Below are 27126 nucleotides of genomic sequence, written 5' to 3'. Positions count from 1 at the left end.
AGAGAGTTTCCCTTACGGTTATATAAAACAGACAATCCCAACTCACAGTTGTCTTTTTATGTATCCTCACATATGAACCCCTCCCCCTGGAATTTCCTATTGGCCTAACAGTGCTGTGGTCATATTAGCAACCCTTAGACATCTTCTCCGTTCCTCTCCCATCACCACTTTGGGGGGTCCATCCCCTTCCCTTTTCTCTTGTTCTTATTGCTGCTCTGGTCTCAGCCCAGGTGGATTTTTCAGGGTGGAACCTCTGATGCAGAAGAGAGGAAGGGCCTGTGAGCCCTGGAGACCACTTCTCTCTCATACCCACCTCTAGTTCAGGGATGGTCTTGGCAGCAGCATCTCTACCATTTTCTCACCTACTCCTTTCAGAGACCCTTTGTTTTCTCACCACCCTGGTCTCTCCTTTTGCCCTCCCTCCTTCACCTGTAGCCCCCTCACTCTCAGCAGCTCCATCAAGATGTCTTAAATGCCCAAACAGCAAATGAATTTTGTTGCCACAAATTCTTTTTACAAGTAACTACCGAATACCTGCTTTGGTCCAGCCCCATGCTAGTGTTTCTCTGCCCTTAAGGAGTCGCTGGGTGGTTAGCAGAGGGGCGGAATGAGTACGAAGATAAAGAGCTGACCACAGTGTTGGGAGCACACAGAGTCTGGGCCCCACCCAGCCTGGGGGTCAGGGAAAGCTTCTTGAGGGGACAGTGCTTAGATCTTCCCTACCTGAATCCACATGAGCCTGGAAAGGGTTGAGAGAAACCTGGGCTGTATCGGGTGTCTTTCAACACCCCAACTGTTACTGATTATTACCAGGAGTAAAAATCCTTATAAGCTTCAAAAGAATTGATGTTTGCCTGCTTCAAGAATGATGGAGAGAGACTGGGATCCACCACCGCCCAGGGAGGCAGGAAAATTGGTCAGATCGTCCATCTCTGGGACTTGAGAAAGAAAAGAAAGGAAGGAAGGGAGAGGAACTGGCCTCAAGTCCCATGTCTCTATTTCTCCATCACTCACCTCTCTTTCCTGCACAGCTCACCTCCAGGAGGTGGGAAGGCAGGGATGTCTCAGCAGAAAGGGGATAGGGCCTCACTCTCACTGCCAGAGGTGCAGCAGGGGGTGAGGCTTCTGATCCCTAAAGCAACAGCCAGATTGTAGACCATGAGGAGGTGCTGAGTGCTGGACCTCTCATGGGTGGAATGGTGCCAGAGCATTGGTATCCACCCAGACAGCCTAGTGTTTTCAGCCTTCTGAAGAGTCACACAAAGTAAGATCTAGATATTTATTTTTTTAACATTTCATCCAATCATTTACAAATAAAAGAATCTTTAAATAAATATATATAAACTACATAGTTGAAAAGATAGATTACAGTTGTTAAAATATAAAATGCTTTTTTCAAATTATTTACATACCTCCTCCATGCACACACACCCACCCATATCACCATCACCAAGAGGTGGTGGTGAGGAATTTTGGTGGATTACCACAAACAGATTATGTAGGTTTCTGGCTTCTGAAACTAACTTCAACCTAGTAGCATTGTTTCTGTGGGAAATTTTGGTCTAGATTTTCAAGCAAGCATCATGCAGGCAAAGCCTAGAAACACAGCCTGTTCTAGCAGGAGGCTGCCCAGTAGAGGTCAGAAGCGCTTTGCTCCCCTTCCTTCCCACACTCAGTGGGGCCCTGCACACTAGACTGCAAGGCTGCTTTATTCCACAGAGTGAGAGGCAACACAGTTGGCTGTTGGAGCAGTTTCTTCCTCTAAGAAATTTAAACCCAACTATAGACCAACTGGATGGTGTGAGAGCCTGTATGGTACCTGAGTGCACACTCTGCCTCAGTTTCCTCTTTGTTAACAATGGGAATAACAGTATCTATACAAACTTCTGTGAGTATTAAACTATTCAAAACAGGCAAACACGCATTTAGTCTAATGGAGTTTTTTTTAAAGATCGGCACCTGAGCTGTTGCCAATCTTTTTTTTTTTTTTCTGCTTTATCTTCCCCAATCCCCCCGGTAGACAGCTATATATCTTCGTTGCACATCCTTCTAGTTGTGGCATGTGGGACGCCGCCTCAACGTGGCCTGACGAGCAGTGCCATGTCCACACCCAGGATCTGAACCAGCAAAACCCTGGGCTGCGGCAGCGGAGCGCGCGGACTGAACTGCCCAGCCACGGGGCGGCCTCCTAGTTTAATGGAGTTTTAATGCATTTCTCTAATATGAACAATGAGAATAAGATTAGTTTCTCAAAATCCTAAGCTTAGAAATGTTTTTAATAAGTTCTAGAATTTCATATGTTGTTCCAGTCTGATATTGTATCCTAAGACTGTGACCTCTCTCTTAATATTTTGAATTTTATTTAAACTCTGTGGAGACATTTAGTAAAACCATAAGGTGCAGATGTGGTGAACAGAGGAACTAACCCAAATTTTTAAGTACTGCAGGTGAAAAATGGAGAATTTCATGCATTTGGTTTCCTAATCTCGGACTAACATAAAATAGAGGATTTTAAAAGTCCAATTTGAGATTCCTCATGAAGACTTCCAGATAGAAAGTTGTGACCTTAGCAGCTGTTCAGTACAATGTGGGTCTAGGCTTGTGGGGCCTACTTAAGAAGGCCTCTGAGGGAAGTTAAAATTCTTGCTGCACCATGTAAATCATCAGGCCAAACCTAATGACACCAGCCTTCTTTTGGAATAATAATCTTCCTTTCAGATTGTTTTGATCACAACAGAAAGGGGATGGGAGACTGTCAGGAAAAAGTGTGGAAGACTTTGAAACAGGCAGTATCTTGTCTAGGGTGCCCTTCCGTGGTTCCCTCCACCTCTCATGGTCTTTAAGCTATTCTACAACTCTGTAAGTTGTAGAAAACTGATAATAATGCAAATAAGTTTTGTACATAGAAATGCAAATTAGTTGTGTTCAGTGAAAAGTGATTGATTGTTGACAGTTTTATATCTGTAAATTCATCATTCCTTATTTGCCTATAAATGTGCAGTACTTTGAACCAGCTGTAACATTTTACTGGTTCCTTATTAATTAAGGAGTTAAATAAAATTTTTAATGTGTGTTAAAAAAATGCAAGGTACAGGACAGTACTATGGTATGCAACAATTTCTGTAAGACAAAAGGGGGCAGTAATGTGTATTCATATTTGTGTGTGTGTACACATATAAAATTCTCTGGGAGAATATATATTCATATTTGATTATGTATGCATGAAAAGCAAGAAACTAATAGTAGTGATTATCTATTTGGGGCTGGAGAACTAAACGGGAAGATGGGTGAGACAGAGACTTTTCACTTCATCTGTTTTACCTTTTATTTTTAAGTCATGTAAGTATACTTCAATTATTTAAAAAATTTTAAACGTGTGAGAATTAATTTAAGCTTATAAATCAATGCCCTTTTCTTGTCATGTGATAAGCATTTGACTTAGTTTAGTTCTACATTTTACTGATCTCTGGTAGACATCAGTAGGAAGAAGATTTGCAACTGGAATAGGACAGAGGGAGCTGAGGCAAAGAAACCATGATTCCTAATGACAAATCAATAATACAGTATTTGGGGCTGGCCCCGTGGCCGAGTGGTTAACTTCGCATGCTCCGCTGCAAGGCGGCCCAGGGTTTCGTTGGTCTGAATCCTGTGCATGCACATGGCACTGCTCATCAAACCACGCTGAGGCGGCGTCCCACATGCCACAACTAGAAGGACCCACAACAAAGAATATACAACTATGTACCGGGGGGCTTTGGGGAGAAAAAGGAAAAAAATAAAATCTTAAAAAAAAAAAAAGGCTATAAAAAAACATGAAAAAAATAATACGGTATTAGAGAAAGCAACACAAACATAATATAAGATGAACAATCAAGAATGATTAGTATATGGGGGGCCTGGTGGCGCAGCAGTTAAGTGCACATGTTCCGCTTCTTAGCGGCCCAGGGTTCGCCGGTTCGGATCCTGGGTGCGGACATGGCACCGCTTGGCACGCCATGCTGTGGTAGGCGTCCCACATATAAAGCAGAGGAAGATGGGCATGCATGTTAGCTCAGGACCAGCGTTCCTCAGCAAAAAGGAGGAGGACTGGCAGTAGTTAGCTCAGGGCTAATCTTCCTTGGAAAAAAAAAAAAGAATGATTAGTATATGACTTTATTTGAATATTTGTTTTAGTTTTGTACCTTTAGTTCCATGCATATTTAAGTGAAATATGCAGGGTTGAAAGGAAAACAATAAAAATTAATTGGAGGCTTGAGAAACCAGCCCTTTGAGGAAATGCTAAGGGAAGTGGGCCATTGGAATTGAAAAAGGAGCAAGAAACCATCTGTCTGTAAATACATCCTGAGCACCGTAGAAATGTTTGGACCCAGCTATTCGATATTTTCAGAGACTGCGCTAGGAACTGGACTTAAATTTGTTAAGAAACATCATGATTAGAAGTCTGAAGAAAGAAACACATTAACAAGGAAGGTTGCAAGTCACCTTTTCTATTTTTTTTTCTTAGAAAGATGAAAAGATGAGATTCTAAGTCTTAGAAGCTGACCTATATGACTTTTTATTTTTCTCCAGCCTTATAACGTCTGCTTTAGGAGACAGATTTGGGCTTAAAGCCTTGTCCTTCAAAGACAAAATCTATGCATGTCCCAAATGTTTCTATATTGACACGTTGTTAGCTGGGATAATCTTTTCTCGTTTTAATCCATAATTTTAATTGGGGAGACATTTTGATCTTTGCTCTAACCAGCCTAACTTTTTAATTTCATTCAGGTGTTGGAAACGGAAATGGACGTGATCTGAAAGTACAAATAATAATGCGCAAAAGGATTGTCTTTGTCTGTTCTGCTTCCAAGAACTGTAGGGTAAGAGAAAGCACGTGAACTGAAAATTCTGGTATTTGTCTCAATCTCAATGTCAAATCAGCATCTTGACCTCCCCAGACCAGTGCTCACCACAAAGAGAGGCCAAGTTGCTTTCTGGTTACCATCCGACTGAGTGTCCCTAGTCAGAGCTAAATTAAACTCACTGTTCAAACTAGTTTTTTCAGGGCATTTTCCAGAATATATTTTCAGTTCAGAGTGTTGCATTGTCTTTCATTTTTCCATAAATGTCAAGCAGTTTCCCAGGAATCTACCAGAGTATTTTTTCTTTTTAAAGGAATCCTTTTGTTTTTGTTTTTTTTTTTAAGATTCGCACCTGAGTTAATATCTGTTGCCAATCTTATTTGATTTTTCTTCTTCTTCTCCCCAAAGGCCTCTCCCCCACCCCCTGCCAGTACGTAGGTGTATATTCTAGTTGTAGATCCTTCTGGTTGTGCTTTGTGGGATGCTGCCTCATGGTCCTTTTATTGGATGGCACTGATTGTGAAATTTTAGTGTGCATGAAAATCACCTAGGAGCTTGTAAGATGCAGATTCCTAGGTTGCACCCCAAAAGTATAATTCAGGAAATTTGGAATGGGGCCCAGGAATCTCTAGACTTAGTGATGTCCCAAGTCATTCTAACTCAGATGTCCCATGGAACTGCTCTGTGAGAAACAATGCAAGAGGAATCTCTTTACCCAAAGCAATGGGAGCTGGTAGTCAATGTTTTCTTACATGTTGGAGAAATGCCTAAGACTATGGACCTTTTCTGAAGCAATAAGCAAGCTTCCTTAATGGGTCTAAGAAAAATTAACTTTTAAAATTCTCTCTCAGGCTTTTGTCTCTAGTTCTACTATTACCTCTCCAACAGCACTCCTTTCCCTTCTTTTTGTGCCCCACTCCCAACTGAGGGCACTCACCGAGGCCTGATCCTTGGCTTTCTGCTCTTCTCTCCACACATACTCTATTATTGGTTCTGTTCATCCATCCCCCTGGCTTAAACTATAATTTTTTTCTTTCATTCACTCAATATATTTATGAGCACCCACTGTGTGATAGATACTGGAGCTACAACATGGACAGTCTCTGCCCTAACAATTCAAACACATTTGTCGATCCGTAGTTATCAAATGAGCTTTTCCTCTGCTTCTGCAAATGACACCAGCATTCTCTCGCTCAGGCCTTCAAATTTGGTATTATCTTTGGTTCTCTCTTTGCCTTGGCCCCCTATATTCAGTTAGTCACCAATTCCCGCTGATTATACCTTTGAAATCTCTCTTCACTCTCTCCCTTCCTTTCTGTTCCCATTGCTACCACCTAGTCTAGGACCTCATTTGCTCACGCCTAGATTTCTACAATCATCTCCTTACCTTTTCTTTCTCCTTATAATGCAGTATATAGGATCCTGCAATATGCATCCTGAAATACTGCTCTCATTGTGAAAAGCTTATAGGTAGAGCAGAAGACAAACTGAGTGCCCATGGTCAAAGCCAGTTACTATATTTGGCTCAGTATTCTTATCTGTAAAATAAAGATTACATCTCAAGTGTTGTGAGGATTAAATTACATAATATAGTTGAAGTTGCTTTGTGAGCTATTAATCACTAAATAAATGTTATATGTGATAATTATCAGGCCACTTTGTCACAAAGGAAATGCCCCACCATATTCTTCAACAACTTCCTTCTTATTTCCCTGGCTCTTCAACTCTCAAGATACAGCCCTATCATACCTGAGCTTATTTCCATCATAACTTGACCTGCAGTCTCCACTCCAAGTAGACTGGGTCCCCTTTGGCCTTTGGAACACAATAATGTCTGATTCATGTTTTTGTTGGTCTTTCCTCCCCCTTCCCCTTTCTGGCCCCATCCCCCACCCCCAGCTGCCTCCTGCCTGAACTGGATTATCTTTTCAATGCTCTTCTTCATTTATACAAGTCCTTCCATGCCCAACTCAATTTCTACCGCCTTAGTGAAGCTTTCTCATTCTATACCTCTGGTTAACCTCCCCTGAAGCACACAACAGCACACTCAGTCTTCATCATACAACTTGACACGTCATTATATGCCATGCTACTATTGTTCCTTATGTGTATAGCTCCCTGAAGCGTCAACTGAGTCTGCACCTTCTTCTGTATTTTTCACAAGGTCTAGTATAGACCTTTCTCACTGTGGTGCCACTATTATACAAGGATGAAGCAATAACAGAAATATTCAGTATAGCTTCAAAGTTGCTCATTCCAGAAACTTGACATATCTTTGGCCACTCCATCCAGCAGTCTGCTAGGAACAAGGCCTATGATCCCATCAGCAATCACAACATTTTGGATAGAACGTGACCAATTATGCATTGCTTTTTGAATGTGAATATCAACTTTAAAATTGAGCTTCTTAGCATGTTCCTAATATATGAAAATTGAGTGACACACATTCAACAGTAAAGTTTACTTGGTAAACCTCTAATAGAAAATTGAATACTTGCTTTTCAACAGTGCCCCACCATAACCCTCAGATATGTTGGCCTTTCAAAAATGTAAACAACAGTATTGCAACTTTATAGAAATAATGATTAACGTGTAGATATACATGTGATTGGGCTATGAGACCAAGAGTACTCAATAAATATAGCAAGCCTCAATAAGTGAACGTGAACTTCACTGTTCTACTCATTATCTCATTATTAGCTAGGTGTATAGTTCTGAACTCCATGTATTCATTCACAGATACATCATGATGTGGAAACAGATAGAGTGATAATCACTCCAGTTAATTGTCCACCTCTGTATGATGACGTGAAAGTGCAATTTTTCTCTTCCTCCGTGAGTAATCAAGAAACAACCTATGCCATTATTCTTGTCTGGTCTTTGATTCTGGTTTGGGATTTCCTTTGCTACAATTCCCAACAAGGGAGATGATAGGAGATGTCAATCCCTAGCCAGGGAGAGGGAGAAAAGAAAAGCAACAAGTCAGATCTATAATTTTTTTTAAAAGAAAAGCATATGTAATTTTAAAATTCTCTTGCTCATTTGTTTTTTCTAAATTCTATACAATTTGCATGGATTAACTTTCAAATAAGAAAAAAATACAAAAACCAAGATGTTAAAACAACAAAGGTATGTTTTACTCTATAGCAGTGATCACATTTTTGTTTTGTATCTTTAAAATACATCGCTCCCCAAGGGGATGCACTATAATTAGTGTTCGGGTGGTGAACATGATGTAATGTATACAGAATTTGAAATATGATGTACATCCAAAAAAAATAAAAATTAAAAAAATTAAAAAATAACACTAGCTTCTGCCAAACTAAAAAAAAAAAAAAAAATTCATCACTCCCCATAATTTACAAAATACTTTAAAGTGAGGGAGATTTTATTTTCCTCTGAATTGATTTACAATACATTGTAAATGGTAGTTTTAATCTAATATTTACTTTATGAAAAACTGAACGTCTGCCATTGTCATTACTCTGAATATCATGTATATAGTTTATATTGATAGTCATAAAATGTGTGAGTAGGGCCAGCCTGGTGGTGCAGCAGTTAAGTTCGCACGTTCTGCTTCGGCGGCCCGGTGTTCACCGTCGGATTCCGGGTGCGGACATGGCACCGCTCAGCAAGCCCTGCTGTGGCAGCCGTCCCACATATAAAGTAGAGGAAGATGGGCACGGATGTTAGCTCAGGGCCAGTTCCTCAGCAAAAAGAGGAGGATTGGCAGTAGATGTTAGCTCAGAGCTAATCTTCCTAAAAAAAAATGTGTATTATTCTGTATATAACAAATTTCTAAGCCTCAGTAGTTTCACCTTCCTATTAAATCACCAAAGAGAACTGCCAATAAGTAAATATGCTGATCAATTTAAAACTTATTTCCTGTGCCTTCCTTCAGCTGCTGCTTGCTCCCTGTTGGGAGAGAATCTGTTAAGTACTGAAATGGTAAATATGTTGAAGCAAGTCACCTGGATTGCTCCCACAGTGGATGGTTACCCCTTGAATAATGGACCAGTTTGAATTCTCTATCAGTGGTCTCTACACCAAGCAGAAGCACTGGTGTAACGGCATTGACCCAGGGGACATTAGTAATACCTGGCCTTTGTGATTTTCCAGGGCCATGAGATGAAAGCACTTTCAAAAAATTTAGGTATTTTTATCATCATCAATAATGACGGTTAATTATCCAATGCAGCTGCTCCTTGTAGAAATGGACAATATATTTGGGCATAAATAATCATAGATCCTTAGTAGATTCTGTTTAGCACTATCTAAACCAGATTAAAAGACCACTGTCTACATTTATAAATACCTATCACGGAAAAAATAGATTTCCTTGAAATTTTTGGTAGAAACAGCAAAAGAACAGCAGTCTCGGGCCGGCCCAGTGGCGCAGCAGTTAAGTTCGTACGTTCCGCTTGGACGGCCCAGGGTTCACCGGTTTGGATCCCGGGTGCGGACATGGCACCGCTTGACAAGCCATGCTGTGGTAGGGGTCCTGCATATAAAGTAGAGGAAGATGGGCACAGATGTTAGCTCAGGGCCAGTCTTCCTCAGCAAAAAGAGGAGGATTGGTGGCGGATGTTAGCTCAGGGCTGATCTTCCTCAAAAAAAAAAAAAAAGAGCCGTCTCTTAAAGCCTTCTCCTTTGCGTGTTAAGTGTAATGTTAAAGACTGTAAGTGCTGCATATTTAATGGCTACAATTGTCTGATAAACATGAATAAAGGAAGGAATTTTAATCACTTTGGAATGATTAGTTCTTGGTATCAATTTTACTATGAAAAATAACCTTTTATTTTTAAACCATGTCTTTTTAGAATATTCCTAAGTACTATGACAAATGCCCGTTTTTCTTCTGGTTTCATACATCATTCATGAAAAACAGGTATGGCTATGATATAATCCAGTAGAAATGGCTTCATCTTCAATGTATGTGTAAGGTGAAATGGCAAGTCTTTTGCTGATTACCATAAGCTCAATTTATAGAAACCAAAAAGTCCTCTAGTCACCACTCTTCATTGCCTTACTCATCTTAATCTGAGTATTTAAAAAATATGGTTATTCTTGAGACCCCCTGTTGCATCATCCTCAAGGTCTATACCATAGGACTGCATTATAAGTTAAAATGTATTCTAATCAGATCTCGGGTGTGGTGGTAAATCCCTCCCATGGAAGTTTAATATGAGTCTGCTCAGTACCTCGAATATGGCAGGTCCTCAGTATGTGTTGATTTACTGATGACCGGCCACCACCAAATTCTCTTCCAAAAGAAGGCATCATCTAGCAAGGCTTCAGCTAGTTTTAAAAGCTGATTGACTCATTTATATCAATGGCAGAAGTTATAAGACACAATAAGTACCATAAAGACAGCTAAAAAAAATCATTAATAGTCTCCCATTTAAAATGATTTTCTAATAACTAAATTGGGAAAGCTTTTTTAAAAATTAATTGATTTGAAGATTATTATTCCAAAGAATCTTCTACCATATCTGGAAACTCATTCCTGAGTCTATAAGTTCTTCACTTTAAGGAGTATGTTTTGTGGTGCTGAAAATTTCAGATCATTGGTAGGTATCAGCATACCATGAAATACAAAAGGAAAGTAATATTGAAAACCTTGTGCAGGCGAGTTTTGAAGAAGTGGTTGTGACTGTACGTGGCATGAATTGATAGTTCTCACTACATGCAAGCCTAGCCTTTCCTTCAACCCTGAACTACATCTAATCACACAAGTCCAGTGAGGCAACACTGAACTGAACATCCAGCCTACACACTTACAATGACACACATTTAACGGGTTCTGATAGACTGAACTTTGGATTTAATGGAAAATTTCTAGCAATTTTTTCCCTAGATGTTTGCAAACAATAAACTTTGATTCCTAACAGGAACAAAGTCCCTCATATAGACATCTGGGCAGAACGTCACTTGATGCTACTCCTGAAAAGTGGTTCTTGCTAAGAACAGTTTTTTCCTTTAAAACACCATAATCATATAGGAGAGGCAACAAATTAGATGACTTTTCTCCTCACTTATGTGTTTCTAAAGATTTAACATTTAAATTTCCATACTACCTAGTAAAGCTGTTTTTATTAGTTACAAGATTCTTAATCAGCTGAAAATGCCAGCTTCATCATTTAAAAGACACTCAGTATTTTATTACTCTGTTTTAATACACATCGAGTCTCTCTGGCTGATTTGTCCCATATAGAAACATATTTTATTAAACCCAGATGTCATTAACTCCATTACAGGCAATGTTAAAAGAATCGACGACATGTTGTTACTGCTGTGTTACTGAGGATTAAGATACTTTGCGTCTCCCTAGAGAAGGTGGGAGGACGGGCTCTGAGAAGGGGCTGAGCCTAACCGTGGCCAGGTCTCGTCTAAAGCTCTAACAAGCGGGCCCGGCTGCATGGCTTTCCTCTTAGCCCAAAATTAAACGTAATGATTTTTTTTCTATTCTAGGCTTTATCTTTCAAGAAGCGAACTGGATAATCCCCATAAACAGAAGACATGGAAAATTTATGGTCCAAAGTTTGCAGTCGAGATATATTTTAAAGCCAGAACTAACGTCTGACTGAGCACAGTGTCCTTTCCAGGATAGAATCACGTCTTTTCAATCCCTACTGCACGTTGACATCTTAAAAACCTGTCTCTTTGACAGTATACTTTTATTTACATATATGTACATGTGTTAAGAAATCTATTAAAAATATAAAAGGTAAAATGTCAGTGGCAGTTTTTTTTTCTTCTTTGAAGGAATATACTTCACACATAGTTTTCATCTGTATTGAGATAAATTTGGAACACAGTACACAGGAACACTCGCCAGCCCTGGGGGTTAGTGGTTAAGATTCAGCGTGCTCACCACTGTGGCCTGGGTTCTTTTCCTGGTCAGGGAACCACACCACCCCATCTGTCGGTTGTCATACTGTGGCAGCTGCATGTTGCTGTGATGCTGAAAGCTGTGCCACCAGTTTTTCAAATACCAGCAGGGTCACCCATGGAGGACAGGTTTCAGCAGAGACTCCAGACTAAGACAGACTAGAAAGAAGGGCCTGGCCACCCACTTCCAAAAAAATTGGCCATGAAAGCCCTGTGAAGAGCAGCAGAGAATTGTCTGATAGAGCGCTGGAAGGCGAGAGGATGGTACAAAAAGACCGGGCAGGGTTCTGCTCTGCTGTCCACAGGGTGCTGGGAGTCGGAATTGACTCAACAGCACTAACAGGAACATTAAAAGTTACCACTTTTAAGAACTTTGAAATAAAACTTTCATATCAAAATAATCGAGATATTTTAAAAATGCGATTCTCCCCAATACTGTGGGTTTATTTCATTTACTTATATATTTTTGAACAAGTATGTATTCCCTGCTTTCACATTTGTAATTTCAGGTTTATTAGAAAGGCAATCCCTATTTTCTTCCTCCACTTGATTTACAAACTGTCTGTTAGCAAACATCACATTGGCAGCAAAGACTCTTTCAAACCCCAAGAACCATTCCACAAGCAGTCCCCCACCCCCAACACACACTACTCTCTTGCCCCAAGCACCGCACGGAGTGACGAGCTTCCTTTAATTCTACAGGCACAGACATCGGGGAGGCTAACAGAATCTTGGTAAACATGAAGGATAAAGAATCTCAGTAACTTTTGCTTTTGTGTAACATCATAAGTGAAGCCGAAGGAAATATTTGCCTGGAGAAATCTAGATTATTTTACAACCCACCCCTACTCACAACCGACTTCATTCGGGTGATGTGGAACTGCGAGGCAAGGTCACCTTTCTGTCATAAACACACGCTAGCCCTGTGTCCACCGGAAATCATATTCTCATTGGTACTGGGTGCTATTTTATTCTAAGTACCTTCACTGCAACTTTATCTCAGGGCCATAATTGTCCTTGAAAACAGTTCTATTTTGGCTTTATTTAAATTATCCTTGAGTGATTTTCCTTTTATTGGCAAGGCTCTCAACAGTCTAGACCAAGTTGAATTTATCAAGAAGTGAGAGGTAGCAACTGATAAGAACCGGTGCCTCTGCTAAAACAGTGTACTCATTCCTGAAAACCTTGTGCTTGGCAAAAAGCACACTAAAAAAAAAAAAAAGAAGTTCGTGGGGAAAAAATAGGGTTTGGGACAGACCACTCCAACTAAGCAACTTCGTAACCGGCATGCTAACCACTCACCACCCAGGTTGGCAGCTCAGACTATCTGGCAGTTGCCACCGTAGGTATCTTTTTTAATGGGGACCTAGAGCCGTACTTTAGAGAAGGGCTGGTGGTGGCAGAGCGGCACAGATGGGAGTAGAGCTCTGAGCCGCTGGGCATCATGGTGGCACAGAAAGCCGTGCAATCCTGGCAGGCTGCCTGGTTATGGTGCTCTTTTTTCCCCTCAAAATAGCCCACAAAGGGTCCCAGCTACAGGTGCAGCAGCCTAGCTGAAGGCTGTCTGCTTTTCTGACAGAAGTTGTCATTTTACTCCCCTAATCGGGCTCCCCTTGGAGGAAGAGGTCTTGGAGGAACATGCTTTCAAGTTGCTTCCACGTTATGACTACTTTATTCCCTGTATTTGTGTGACAGAAACGTGTTGTGGCAGAATACGTTGTACGGTTTCCTTTAAAATTCCTGGAGCAACAACCCACGGAGGGCAGAGGCGGCGGCAGGCTTAGGGGAATGGGGAAAAACTGCGATCTCACTCTTCAACCGAGCCAGTCACCTTTCTCAATACTGCCAACAACAAGGGAAGGAAACCGCAGTTTTTAAGAACCTGGCTTTTAGAAATAAAGGGGACTACAGTTGGGGTTTCTCTCCCCTAATCCTCCAAAATGCATCAAGATTTCTGGCAATTCTGAGTCACCACACTCCCCTGCTTTTGCTCACCTAACAAGAACTGGTTTAGGGCCTCTTGGGTATTCCTTTCTTCAAACCCAGTGTGAAGCGTTCTTTGACCAATGCAAGAAACTTCCATCATAATACATCAGAATAATACTGGTTTTCTTAAACAGAATTTACTAATCTGAAATAGAATTATCCAAAACTTAATAGCAAGAAGTTTAACTATTTTAAAAGATAGAATGGCATCCTGCCAAATCAGTCCCGTCCCATCCACAGCCTGGTGCAGGGGGAGTGATTCCAGAGAGCCAAGTTTCATACCGCCAGTGTATATAAAAAGTGTGTATTTTGGTCCATTTACCTACAGTGAAATAATTTTACATCAGGAATCTTGCTGACAAAAACCAATGCTTGTTGCAAGAAAACCACCACCTCGGAATATTACTAAATACGCCTCAAACATCACTGTCACTTAGTTCTTTGCATGGATATAAAGTACTTAAACAAAACAACTCATCACATGCTCAAATATTAGGTAAATAATTTAATGATGATAGAACAATAGAATTTCTTTAAACACAATATTTCAAGTTACTATATTTTTGTCTGGAGTACAAATCTGAAATGGTACAAATTGTACCCAAATACTGAACCATGAATTAAGCAAACAGAATGAAAAAAAAATTCTCCTGACTTTGGTTTCCATTCCTTACTCCCACTCACTCTTCCTTGCCTCAGACGGCTTCTACTGAAGACACTTAGTTCAATCCTTAAAGGACAACATGAGAGGGTCAGCTGCCGACAGGGCTAACCCCCAGATGACCCACAGGCGCCGGGCAGGGGGACCACAGACTCTGAAGCACTTCACTTCCTGCTGGAAGCCAGTCCCATTTTCTACTTCGCTTCAAGCCAAGACTGCTGAGATGAGGCTCCCCTCAGTAGCTACTGACCATTTAAGTATGGAGAGAAAAGCAAGGTAGAAAAATTATTTACATTCTGCCAACAGGGACAGACACACCTGGTATGGACTACTATTAACATTGTCAGGCTGCCTGCTTTCAGTCTCACAGGCTGCTTAAGAACACTTTTTACTGCGAGAGCCCTTGCTGGTCTTGGAGTGGCACGGAATGAGGCGGCTTGCTTTAGTGGTGACGAGGAGGACTCTCTTACACCAGGTGGCCAAGGAGCAGCTGCCCATCCCCAAGTCTGGGGATCGGATGAACTGGGGTTTTTGTTGTGGTTAGTACACATACATGGCAGAGTTTAACAAAACTACTTTTCCTGTTTCCTTGCTTTATAAAGTCACACCCCCACATGATCATCATTAAAATTCACTGACTGCCAGTACCAAATGTGAAAGGCTCCGAAACTGTAAAAGCAAGGCAAGCAGTATGGATCCTGAGACATGTTAGAATGGGTCAGCCCAGACATTACTCACAGTGGAGTGCAAACACTACACTTTGTCTAGTTCTGTCCGAGATGGGAGGACTCCACCCATGAGCCCCATCACTCAGTCACCAGACAGGGAACGAGGGCTTCTCTTGGCTTTGGCGCTCTGCTCCCTGGATGGGTTTCCAATTGGTGCAGGTAATGAGTGAGAGGCTCAAAGTAGATCAACAGCCCATAGATGGTCCAACACAATACTCTGGAATCCCACCCAGACCAGGAGCAAGACAGGAGCTAAGGGCTGTTGTCAGCCACAAGCTGACTTCACAAAGCACAGCAGCAAAGCCCCCTCCCTTCAGCCCCTTCCTCAACCTAAAGCCCAGCAGACAGGAAGCTCTTTGGGAGAGGGAAGGGAAGTTGGCACAGGGGAGGGCGTGCTGTTGCCCGAAGGCCTGATGCTCTAGGCCAAACCCAACAAGACGTCAGAGTGTAGAATATAATTCCACCTAGAAAATGAATGGCACTATTTTAACAGTAGAGCATCCTGGGAAAATCCAGGATGCCTACTCTGAAACAAATCAAGAACATGGAAGCCACACCAGTATGCAGGTATGGTCTCCTCTTTAAAACACAGATGGATATTTTAGTTTTCAAGCACCACAGGAAAACTTTTTAAAAACTTTAACCACTTAGTATAGTATAGGTGCTAAGCAGATTTTAAAAGAGACCCTACATATAGGATGGCTTAAGCCATCACTTATAACCATCTTTATGAAACGTGGTTAACGCCTCTAGGTTTTCCTGGTGAGATTTGAGATCAAACATGGAACAAAGTGTGCTTCACTCACAACACATAACCATCCAGACTGCATGTACACAGACAGGGCTACGCAAAAGCCCTGATGTAACTATATTTAGCCTTTCAGATTCGCTACAGACGGCCAGCAGCTCGCCCTGAAAGTCCCACCAAGGACAAGAGCAGTAACTTTTCTATTTCAATACAATTATGAGCAGAAATTACATGATGTAAAATAGAGGTCCTTCCATAAAGCTGAAGATTTAAAGCAGAAGAAGAGAAGACAAAAACAAATTTCCCACAAAATCAAAATAATTCACATTGGTCTTGTACTCCATGAAGCCCTGAGAGGAACTGCAGCCCTCAAATGCCTATTTGGATCTCGGTTCGCCAGAACACGTCAGTAAGCTTCAAACTGGCTCATCAGCAACTTTCTGCTGTATTCATAGGCCAAGAATAGTGCCCCGTTGGCAGGGAACGCTCGGATCATAGTAGGTTTCAGTCCAGAATACAAGGCCATTATTCCTAGAAGATAAAAGGTGATGGAAGACTGAGACTCCCCTCCTTGGAGCCACCCCACAAAGCTGCAAAGCATAGATATTTTTACACTTAGAAATCCAGCCAATAGCACTAAAAACCAACAAGTGATGGAAAGACTTATTTCCGGGTTTCCCTGGACTGACGGAAACAAATCAACTAACAGAAACAGGACAAGTGTCAGGTCTCCCAGCAAAGCTGGTTGATGCTTAGGTAACATATACCAATTCCACACCTGGTTAACTTCTGGTAAATGGATTGGGTAGAGCTGAGGCCTCACGTGGGCAGACAGAAGGCAACCACAGAGCCACAGGAGGCAGCAGCCTTGCAGCTTCTCCTGGGGGGTGAGGGCCACGAGGCATGAGGCCAGCAGAAAGAGCACCGGCACTGAAGTCAGAGACCTGTTTCTAGCATTAGCACTGCCCAAGGTAGTTATGAAGAACTAGTTAGATAATTGAGGTGTGAGTACTTTGTAAAGCCATAAAGTGTTATGCAAATTCAAAGAGGGGTTACTATCAGTAATGTACAAGATGTCTGCACTCTATTTGGGATACAAACTAAACAGTTTCTGCATATTGTTATGGTGCTTTTTTTTTCTTTCTCTGCTTTATTTCCCCAAACCCCCCCTGTACATAGTTGTATATCTTAGTTGCAAGTCCTTCTAGTTGTGGGATGTGGGATGCCACCTCAACATGGCTTGACGAGCGGTGACATGTCTGCACCCAGGATCTGAACCCTGGGCCGCCACAGCTGAACGCGCGAACTTAACCACTTGGCCACGGAGCCGGCCCCTGCTCTCTCTCTTAAAATCAAGACAGGGACATTCACATCCCAAGGTTTAAGACGTACAGTGGATGCTGGAAGGACAGAACTTTACTCACTAGTTGCATAAAACTGGCTTTAAACAAACATTAACTGGAAAATCTTTATCCTCCTGCTTAACTCTAAAAATTGATAGCAAATTACCTTCAGAAGTTGCTTAGTGCATTTCTAATTCCAGAATTCTTAGCATTAAGGATGTTGTACATTCTTTTAAATCCCTACGTGGCTCTTAGAGATCATTTTCTGATAATACATTATGTAAAACAAGTGGTGCTAACTTCAAAACACCTATTCCCTTAGACAAAGCCCCTAGTTAACAATTCCCTCCAGGCTATTGAGAACAAAGAATCCTGACAGGTACCCGGGCCAGGGGTTAGGAATAAGAACTTTAAATTTTCTTGAGAATAATGAAACTAACTAAACTAACTAACTAAACTAAAGAAAGGGGGTTGGAAACAGAAATCCACAAATGTGGATTAATATACAGTACTAGAAAAGGGATATGCGGAGGGGGAAGAAAGCAATTACACACCTGACCACCTCAACGAAACTAGCACCGAAATGACCAGCCCCTCTAAACATACCTCCTGTTTCTGCAATTACCAGACTCACCTTCATTTCTCACAACAGTTATAAAGGTTCCGAGAAATCCTGCCTGTTTCCCCGACATGGAAAGAACTTGAATTCTGGATTTTATACAATCCACTGGGTATGCAGCAAGCCAGAGGCAGATTCCACCAACGCCACCACTTAACATCAAAGGGACAGGGCCTAGAGAAGAAAATTAGCAAACAGTATTTTGTCTCAAGGGCAGCTGATGTGATATTTCCAGAGGCCAATGGCAGTGGCCGGAGGTAGGTACAAACAAAAACGCTGCAAACACAATTCCCTGAGGAGACTGTCGAAGCTCTAAGAGCATAAGGTTCTGGTTGGTGGCCTGGGTCTACCCCTCATCATGCCAGGACGAGAAGCCCGAGCGAGGGTCATGTTTAGGCTGATCACTGTGGCACTGTGGCCCTCCTGTGCCATCCTTGGAGGGCTGGCCCCTAGAATCAGCAGGCCCCCAGCAGCATGGCAACGCCTTACAGGAGGAATGAGAATAGAGGCCACTGAAATGCAGGGTGAGGCATTTATCAGCCTTCTCTTAACTATCTCAATGCCCCACAGCCCTGATTCTTCCTTTACCATGAAAAACCAAAGTTGTCTTATTAAACAAGACAGTTAAGCCTGGGAGCTTGACCAACCCCAGAATAAGTCCACCAACCATGAAGGGAGGTGTTCAAGAAAAAAGTTATCACCCATGTGATTCAAACATTGATATGGTTGTATCCAGCAGCTAAAGAGAACAAACTAGAAAGAACTACACTTTTCACTGCTCTCAAAACACTATCAAGACTTATTACCAAGTTCTAAGTTTATTGCAAGCTGACTTATAGGTAATTTCCCACAGGAAAGTAATTTCTATATTTCTTCTTCCTGAAAATAGATCCAGAAGAAATTCACAAATGTTATTCTAGGGAAGAAGTTTGGGATGTGCTGCTCCAGCCCCTGTCCTGAGGAAATTATGAAGCCCAGAAGAAGATGCTAGAAATCATTCGGCCCTGTGACTTTCTGCGATTTAGAATCTCCCCAGTGCCAGGTGGATCCCCTACAAGGCGGCGCAGAGTGCACGGAATCCGCAGCAACCATACAGTCGGGAAGCGGACACCATCAACCCACCCGCCGTCCACGCAAATACATTTACCTAGTTCATCTTTTGATCTCCCAGATGCAAAAAATGATCGGCTCAGTTCATAGCCACCGAAGAAGAAGAAATAGCCCGGTACTTCTCGAAGTAAAGTGCTCGAGAGTCCATGGTAGAAGCCCAAGGGGCCATCCTTCCTAAGGATACTCTTCACGACAGACCAAACTGTACTGGGAGGAGACACAGAGAGACAGTTACAGCAGGCGAAGCAGCTGAATCTGTAAACAGAGAACCAGAATTCTAAAAGGCCGCTGTGGGAAGGAAATCTCAGGGAAGCTCAGATACAGCTATTTTATAACAACCTTTGTCACCTGAACTACTCCAGGGTAAAGAAATCTCATTAAAATGGAAGCACACATTTCTAGAAGGCATATTATCAAAGATGTAAAAAAGCTAACATCCAATTTTTCAATACGGAATAAGTGAAATTACAATAAGGAGTTGTCCAAACTCAGCAAGAATAAAACGGTATCCTATTTGCCCAGTCCCTTACCTCCCTCGATTTCTATCTCCCCAACCTTTCTTTTGATCTGCTGTGTTCTGAGAAAATTGGTTCAGGTGTTTAGGGTTTGTCTTATTCTGTGTCAGTGCAGGGAAACGAGCAAGTAACATTAAACATTACTTTAAGGCAAGACAAAAGAAATTCTAAGAATGGAGCTACGGCTCCTGTAAGGCAAGAAGCACCAGGACTTAGTTCTTAGAGAGGTAGTGGTGCAAGGCTTTCTAATTAAGCAGATCCGAGTCCTGCAGCAGCCGGAACACAGCACCCCGTCCATCTAGACTCCTCTTCCCGAGTACGTGCGCCGTGGCAGGAAGAGCGCAGAACCCGCACACTCAGCAGCCTGGCAGACCCCTCACTCCTCACTTTGTTCTCAGAGAGCAGGTGACTCAGTTTGGACCAATGAAGGACCAAGCCCAGAGGGAACAAAGGCCACCTGCTTTGGATGATTATCTTCCTTCCTCGGACTTCAGAAGGCTTCATCGGGTATTATCCATCAGCCAGGTCCTTCCTGCAACGCTGCTCTCATCCTCGGATGTGAACGTAACAAAGTAACCCAACTCGACACGGCCAGCCTACCTTCCCATCCAAGTCTTAACCCCAAGCTATTCTACCTCCCTGCGTGGCCACTGCTATGCCTAAAATACGGTCAGCCAGTACTTACTTTCACGCAAGCTGTCCATCTGCCTAAGTCCTTTGGACCTAACTATTTTCCTTAAAAATACCTTAAACCACTTCAAGGGGCATGAGGGCAACTTTCTGGGGGCTATTAACATCCTACTTCTTGGGCACTGGTTACAAAGGCATGTTCATTTCACACTTACGTTTTCTGTGTGTGTTCGTGTTACTGTGTACACATACTATCTCAATAAAAAGTCTTAAAGACTCACAGTTTTGGACTCTGGGCTATGAATAATAGATTCAAATTGGTTGTAAAGAATCCCAAGGGTGCAGGAAATTGGGCTCTATTACAAACCCCAGCCTCGCTGCTGCAAGGAGACTGGTAACTCTGAAAATGGTCAATTTATCTACCAATTTTCCCCAGTGGATTGACAGGGTCTGAGTTAACCACAGCAATATTCACCCCCAGAACTGCAGTCAGCCAGATGTGAAGATAAATAAGCAAGTTTTGAGATTAATCAGGATAATAAATTGCTTTACAATTCAAATAAATCATATGTACGTGACATATACACCTTCACAGGGTAACTAGGATCTTTCAAGACTGAGCTGGAGAGGAATTTGATCTGAAGGGCAGCTATGCTCACAACGGTCCTGCTCAGTGTTCCCAGAACTGGCGCCCTTTGCAGGTCCGCTTGAAGGATTAGGGAGGGGCGTAAAGAAAGTTACCGCTGGGATCTGAGGTGATCAGCCTGAACATCTACGTGAAACCTGGGAAAGGGCATCAAATATTCATCTCAGAACCAAAGCGTCCCTTATGAAGGCTCAGTTCTCACACACAGTTCCAAAGCTGTCTGCCATGTGCCTCCAAAAACAGCTGGGGATCATGCCTTATGCCCTCAACCGGTCAAAAGGGGTAGAAGCTCCTGGCTTCATCACTTCTGGGCTATTAAACACCTGTCTATGATGTTCTGTGGCCTGGGGGGTGGGTCCCACCACCACAAATAGTCCGTTCAGAAAATTATTCTGATTGGTAGAAGTTCTAGAAACAGTATTTTGGATTAGACACATCTGTTTCTATATCTGTCACTTAATTTTAGTACAATATATTTTTTAAAATACTCAATACATGTTCGAGACCTAATGTTTGTGCCCAAGCGGTGCTTACTTCTGGCTTTTGGCTATCTTCCCCGACATCTGCGTTTCGTACATGGTCTGTAGCCGGCACTTCACAAGCTCAGTGGGGCAGAGCACCAGGGCAGCAAACGCGGAGGCGAAGGAACCGGCAGCCGCATTATGCAGGTCACTGAAAGGACACAGCACAGGAGACCAGTTACCTGTCCAGCCGTTCATTCATGCAGCACTCACTGCGCTGAAACTCAGTGGTAAAGGAGAGTGCAGATGAAGGGAGAGAAACACTTCCTGAGTGCCCACCAGGAACGTGCACGTGCTGTTTCATTGAAGGATCTGCAACTCGGTGAGGCGAACAGCAAGACCCCAACTGCCACACGGAGAAAACGACACTTAGACATGATACGTGTTGTGCCCAAAGTCACACAGCTGCTAAGTGGCAATGATAGGATTCGAACCCAGGTCTGCCTGACTGCAGGATCCATGCTCCTTTATCAGTCACAACGCTATGGACTGAATGTTGGGCCCCCCACCCCAGATTCCTTTGTTGAACCCTTTAACCCCAATGTGATGGCATTTTGGGGGGGGAGGGTCCTGTAGGAGGTAATTAGGTTTAGATGAGGTCACGAGGGTGGAGTCCTCATGAAGGGATTAGCGCCCTTATAAGAGACCAGAGAGCTAGGCTGTGCTCGCTCTCTGCCGTATGAGGACACAGCAAAGTGGTCTCTCTGCAACACAGGAAGAGGGCCCTCCCCAGACACGGAACCAGCCAGCACCTTGATCCTGGACTTCCCAGGGTCTAGAAGTATGAGTAACAAATGTGTGTTGTTTAAGCCACCCAGTCAATGGTATTTTGTTACAGCAGCCAGAACAAGAAACACAGTGACACACAAAACAAAACCAAAAACCATGGAGGAGGAAAAAATTACCTATAGTCCTATCACCCAAAAACATACACTATTAATACTTTAGTGTATTTGCCGCTAAGCTTTAAATAAAACTAGGTTCTGAGGCTATGCCTACCAAATCCAACCTGGAGCAGTGGAGCATATAACTGCCACAGATGAAAACCCAGGATAAATTTTTAACCAAAAAGCTGCCATTGCAAAAAGATTTCCCAGGTCAGCTGATGACCGCCTCAACCTCAGCAACAGACGGCATGAGGGTGTGATGGTGCCGGAGGAGAGCATAAGGCCGGTGCACGTCAGCAGTTCGAGGGTTGTAGGTAAAATGACTACACTGGAAATGTAAATGGAGGAATGAACGCACATTAGTCCAAAAGCGGAAGCACTCACCGCATCTCCTATGGGTTTAGTACCACCAGCCACAGTCAGCAGCATTTCCATCAGGAGGTGCATAACGTCTGAGCGTCTTTTTTTGTGATGTTGGCAGCCATTGGTAGTCATTATGGAGATCTGTTACTTTATTAGGGGTTGTAAAATGGTGATATTCCTATTTAATTCTATGATTTTTTTCATTTATTAGTTGGAATAACTTGAAACATTTAAATACACTTTCTGAAACATGAAAGAAGAGAGCCCCATTTTTCGTTGAGTAAATGTTAAAACAGTAATAATGACAAGTCCAAGTATTGAATTTGAATTGCCTCAGGGTATCTGAACAGGTCTTCCTGTTTGTAAATACAGTTTCTAAAAGCTTCTTAAGAAATTTTATGATTTCTGATTTCACTCTGATTGTGACTTCTGTTAAATGCCAACTGGTGCTAAGTGTAATGTAATACTTCTTTTGCTTCATTTTTAACAGGAATGAGGAGGAATAATGTCACTCACAGAGGTATACTGTTTAGTAAACCGAGCTCGAGGAATGGAAGTAAGAATAGAATATTTAGATATTCTTTTAACTAATTATAGACTTTCTTAATATAGTACAAATTCCCCTATAGTGAATAGAATTTGAGGAAGGGTTGTGAATATCAAAACTATTTGGAGAAGCAGTGTGGTGCAGTGAATAGAATACTGCCCTGGGGTCTAGGAGGTAGATTCTGTTCCTGGTTTTGACAGTGATTTGCTGAGTGACCTTGAGTAGCTTACTTAACCTCTCTGGACTCAGGTTTTCTACCTTTAAAATAAGGGTTTGGACGCACAGATACCTTTCAGCTCTAATGTTCTGTGTTTGTGTTGTTGTGATTAATAAGGTTGAGTGTGATGCCCCTTCTCTGTGATAGTTACCTGTTTGAATTAACTGGGTTGGATACCAATTGCCTGTAAATGATACAGAAAAAGCTGCCCCGCTTCTTTGGCTCTGAATCTGCAGCCGCTGTTCAACTCTCATTGTCCCTTCACACCCAGATGTCCTTGGCCTCCAGGGTTCTCGCCTTTGTGCCCTCTAAATCAGTTTTGTGGTGTCAGCTCCATGCAAATGACCCACACCTGTCTCTCCAGCATTCAGCCCGCCCCATGAGCTAAGCCTCTGCTCTGTTCTTATTTCAATAGTCATCATAACTGCCATCAGTGAGTGTTCACCATCCACCAGGCACTCTGCAAGTGTTCCCTCATCTAGCCTCCCAAGAACTCAGTGAGGGGCCTACTTTTACTGTCCCTGTCTGGGGGATAATTTGGGGAAGAGGAAATTGAAGCTTAGAAAGATTAAATAATTTGACCATGGCAAATTATTTGGACCCAGGCTGGGCTGGCTCTGGAGCCATTCTTTGTGACTCAGAGCTGTGCTTGTCAGCCACCACATGGGCTGAGTCTTTAAGGCCATGTGGTCCAGAAGGGTAGCCGCTAGCTAGCCACGTGTGGCCACTGTGAACTTGAAGTGTAGTTAATGTAAACTGAGAGGTGCTGTAAGTGTAAATTATACTTTGACTTTACAAGATTTAGTACAGAATAAAGAATTCTTAAATATCTCATTAGTAATTTTTGTATTGATAATGTGTTGAATTTTTGGACCTATTGGGTTAAATAAAAAGTACGTATTAAAACTAATTTCACCTGTTTCCTTTTATTTTTTTAATGTGGCTACTAGAAAATTAAAAATTACATTTATGACTTGCATTTTGTTTCTGTTGGATAGCACTGCTTTAATGAGTAGAAGTCTGCTTCTTTGTTAATCCTTTTTGCCTTGTAGTGATTAAGCTACCTAAAATCCTTGATAAACGATGTTTTAAGTTTGCTCTTCTGTTTCAGTGGTCATTATAATTATATAGCATCACTCTATTAATTTTCAGTGTAAACTGGATTTGTTTCCCCATTAGTTGCTCTCGCCAGAAGATTTAGTGAATGCGTGCAAGATGCTGGAAGCGCTGAAATTACCTCTCAGGTAAAAGGTCCTCCGCGGGGCCTTGCTGGCTGTAGTCGCTACTCCTCACAGAGTGGACAGGCAAGCCCTGCCAGGTGCCGTCCTGCAGGGCCAGCCACCATATCGCCCCTCTTGAAATTACATTCCGTGTGAACAGAATTCACTGGGCCCACAAGCATCTCTGTCATTCTGGCCTCCATCCTTAGGGCTGGGCGTGGCCTGCGGGTGCTAGTAGTCTGATGGCTGTGGATTGAGGGCAGTGAGAGTAGAATGTAGGCACCTCCCATGAGGCCAGAGTAACCAGCGCCTCCTCCCCTAGACATTTTGCGTTAGTTTCTGGAAGCTTAGAAGTGCAAATATTGAGCCGTGAATTATATTTTCCTTATCCTCAGGTTAAAAAAAAGTAGCCATACGTATTTCTGGATTATAGAAAAGCCTCTGGATTATAGTTCATAATTTTATTACCTGTTTATTCATGAGCTTTTTAGTTATGCCATGGTTGCTTGTGGTCGTTATGCTTTAAAGGTTATTTTGTGTTATTCTTCCCCTCATACCTGGGCACGAAAGATATCAAGAAATACTTGCGCCTCCTCAGGGGTTGAAAATCCCGGATATTCATGGCTTTGTTCTCCCATCTGCGATTTGTAGGCTCCGAGTTTTCGACAGCGGCGTCATGGTAATTGAGCTTCAGGCCCACAAGGAAGAGGAAATGGTGGCCTCAGCCTTGGAGACAGTATGTGAACCCGGCTTCCTCTGGTTATTAGGGCTTGCTACCAAGACGCGATGCTTAGCAACTCGAGAAACAGGATTTCCTTTTGGGTTTAACTTTACTAAAAAGTAACATTTGAAGACCCAATTAAAAACAGTTTATCATTAATGAATAAATAGTAATCAAAATTATACTTTGAAAGCTTTTTGAAACTTCCCGATACTCGTAACGTCTTGTAAGTAAGGAGATAGAATTAGTGAGGCGTTCTCTTTTCATTTGATGCCCAGTGTTGAGAACAGGTTCTTAACTCTGTTAATCAGAATGTTACCCATGACTGAACTTTTTCTTTCAGTAACACCCACATAAGCAGCATTATAAAACATCACAAGTTGTTTTGTGAAATAATTGCTTCAAAAAATATGAAAAGCAACTGTAGTTTAGATGGCTTTTGCTGGCCAAACTGCTAATATTACTCATTAGGATATTTGAAATATTACTGCCTTCATAGCCTCTGCGGCGAGCCTGTATAATTTGAATAACTCATATTTATTATGCTTCTAATTTTAAGCTCGATGAAAATCCCAAGACTATAGGTATTTCTACCACATATTTTAAACTACATCTGTAGATAAGGGTCCTCAGTGGAGCGTGTAATATGCACTCAATTAGAATTTGTCGTATGTTCCTTCTTAGAATAGCCAATAGTTCTTTTTAAGCTTTACCGCAGTGCCTTTGTACTCCCGCACTGTTTTACTATGCACTTCGTGATATTTTAACCTCTTCTCTGTTTGTTCTGGGTCGTTCAGCTTTTGCAGAATTAAACATTAGTGAAGAAGAGGTGGTTCTGTAGTGGATATTCTTACATTTAGTAGGAAATTCAGTCAGTTATTTCCCGAGTATACTGGTGGACGCTCTCCTTAGGTTGGCGCCTAGACGGTCCACACCATCACATTTTTCTGCTCTGTGTTTCTGTTAGGTTTCAGAAAAGGGATCCCTAACGTCAGAAGAGTTTGCCAAGCTCGTAGGAATGTCTGTCCTCCTGGCCAAAGAACGGTACGTAAGGTCCTTGCTCTTCATTACACCTTGTAGTTTGTGTTTCTGAACAGACACATGATTGTGGCTTTTCCTCTTGATTTCTAGGTTGATTCTTGCAGAGAAGATGGGCCATCTTTGCCGAGATGATTCTGTGGAAGGCTTGCGATTTTACCCAAATTTATTTATGACACAGAGCTAAGGGTTTTGTATTTGAAATACTTCTTGTGCGTATCTTTGCGTCATGTAGAGGTTGTCTGACATTGAGCTCAGAGTAAACCCTGATAAACTGAGCATTTACAGGAACTTTGCAGTATCATATAAAACCCTTTTAGTTTCTGCCTAAATATAAGGGTCCAGGAAGGTTATTTAGGATAAATATAGGAAAATACAGAAAAATGAATGACAATGTGAATTTGAAATCATGCTACGGTTGTAAAGAACCCTCAGAGTTGAACTTGAAATATGGTAGATTTTCACTCAATCCTCAAGTCTGACTGTTTTTTAAGGAAAGGAATTTAGTTCATGGGGGAAGAAAAGGAGAAGCTGCATGTTTGGACAGGTTAGAGTGTTATTTTGATGTGAGAAAAATTCACTGAATTATAAATAAGGTTTTTTCCTGTATCTAATGTGCCCATTTTGGGGGGGTTTCATGAAGCAAGTCGTACGTATGGGGTCGTCTAAGAACCTGACAACATTAGAACAAATATCAAACTGCGGAATGCTGTCAGCAGCTCCTCCTAAGGGCTTTTCTTTGGAAGCAGCCATACGCATGTCTGCAGCAGACCAAATAAAGCACTTAAAAAGGGAGAGAAGTTTATTTGTCTTACGTATATATAATCTGAGTAGTTTCTTTCTTTTTTTTAAGTGATGATTTCATAGCTGGCATTTAAAGAATGCAACTATGTC

At 42.0% G+C, this 27126-nt stretch overlaps 2 protein-coding genes and 1 pseudogene across 6 annotated transcripts in view; 2 read left to right on the top strand and 1 right to left on the bottom strand.

The window, feature by feature from the left end:
- The window catches only part of LOC106781207 (phosphatidylinositol 3,4,5-trisphosphate 3-phosphatase TPTE2-like), a 116695-nt pseudogene extending 105121 nt beyond the window's left edge, over positions 1 to 11574 (top strand).
- The window catches only part of LOC138918377 (mitochondrial ornithine transporter 1-like), a 64717-nt gene extending 43139 nt beyond the window's left edge, over positions 1 to 21578 (bottom strand). For 3 of the 5 annotated variants that reach the window (XR_011427707.1, XM_070239637.1, XM_070239636.1), the window contains exons 1-3: positions 21253 to 21578; positions 18965 to 19134; positions 17833 to 17991 (exon numbers count right to left, since the gene is read on the bottom strand). Coding sequence is in view for 4 of the 5 variants with exons in the window: in XM_070239637.1 (XP_070095738.1) it covers positions 17833 to 17991; positions 18965 to 19134; positions 21253 to 21437 (514 nt within the window). In the remaining variant the exon portion in view is untranslated. Of the gene's footprint in view, positions 1 to 8976; positions 9343 to 16163; positions 16387 to 17832; positions 17992 to 18964; positions 19135 to 21252 lie in introns of those variants that run through there. The other 2 variants (XM_070239634.1, XM_070239635.1) reach the window with 2 other exon arrangements.
- A 1371-nt stretch (positions 21579 to 22949) lies between these two features.
- LOC111771797 (vacuolar protein-sorting-associated protein 36-like) lies at positions 22950 to 26840 on the top strand. The gene is made up of 5 exons (XM_023634637.2): positions 22950 to 23045; positions 24433 to 24497; positions 25125 to 25209; positions 26162 to 26238; positions 26326 to 26840. Exons 1-5 carry the CDS (start codon positions 22995 to 22997, stop codon positions 26417 to 26419), a joined length of 372 nt encoding a protein of 123 aa, XP_023490405.2. The 5' UTR covers positions 22950 to 22994; the 3' UTR covers positions 26420 to 26840.
- The last annotated feature ends 286 nt before the right edge of the window (positions 26841 to 27126 follow it).

The sequence above is a fragment of the Equus caballus genome, chromosome 17 (assembly GCF_041296265.1).
Source record: "Equus caballus isolate H_3958 breed thoroughbred chromosome 17, TB-T2T, whole genome shotgun sequence".
Classification (NCBI taxonomy): domain Eukaryota; kingdom Metazoa; phylum Chordata; class Mammalia; order Perissodactyla; family Equidae; genus Equus; species Equus caballus.
This window is presented reverse-complemented; position numbering and strand designations above follow the sequence as displayed.

Coding starts and splice junctions, on each gene's coding strand:
- LOC111771797 (XM_023634637.2), top strand. CDS start 22,995: ATGTCACTCACAGAGGTATACTGTTTAGTAAACCGAGCTCGAGGAATG. Junction 23,046..24,432: donor ACCGAGCTCGAGGAATGGAA/GTAAGAATAGAA, acceptor TTTCCCCATTAG/TTGCTCTCGCCAGAAGATTT. Junction 24,498..25,124: donor GCGCTGAAATTACCTCTCAG/GTAAAAGGTCCT, acceptor TGCGATTTGTAG/GCTCCGAGTTTTCGACAGCG.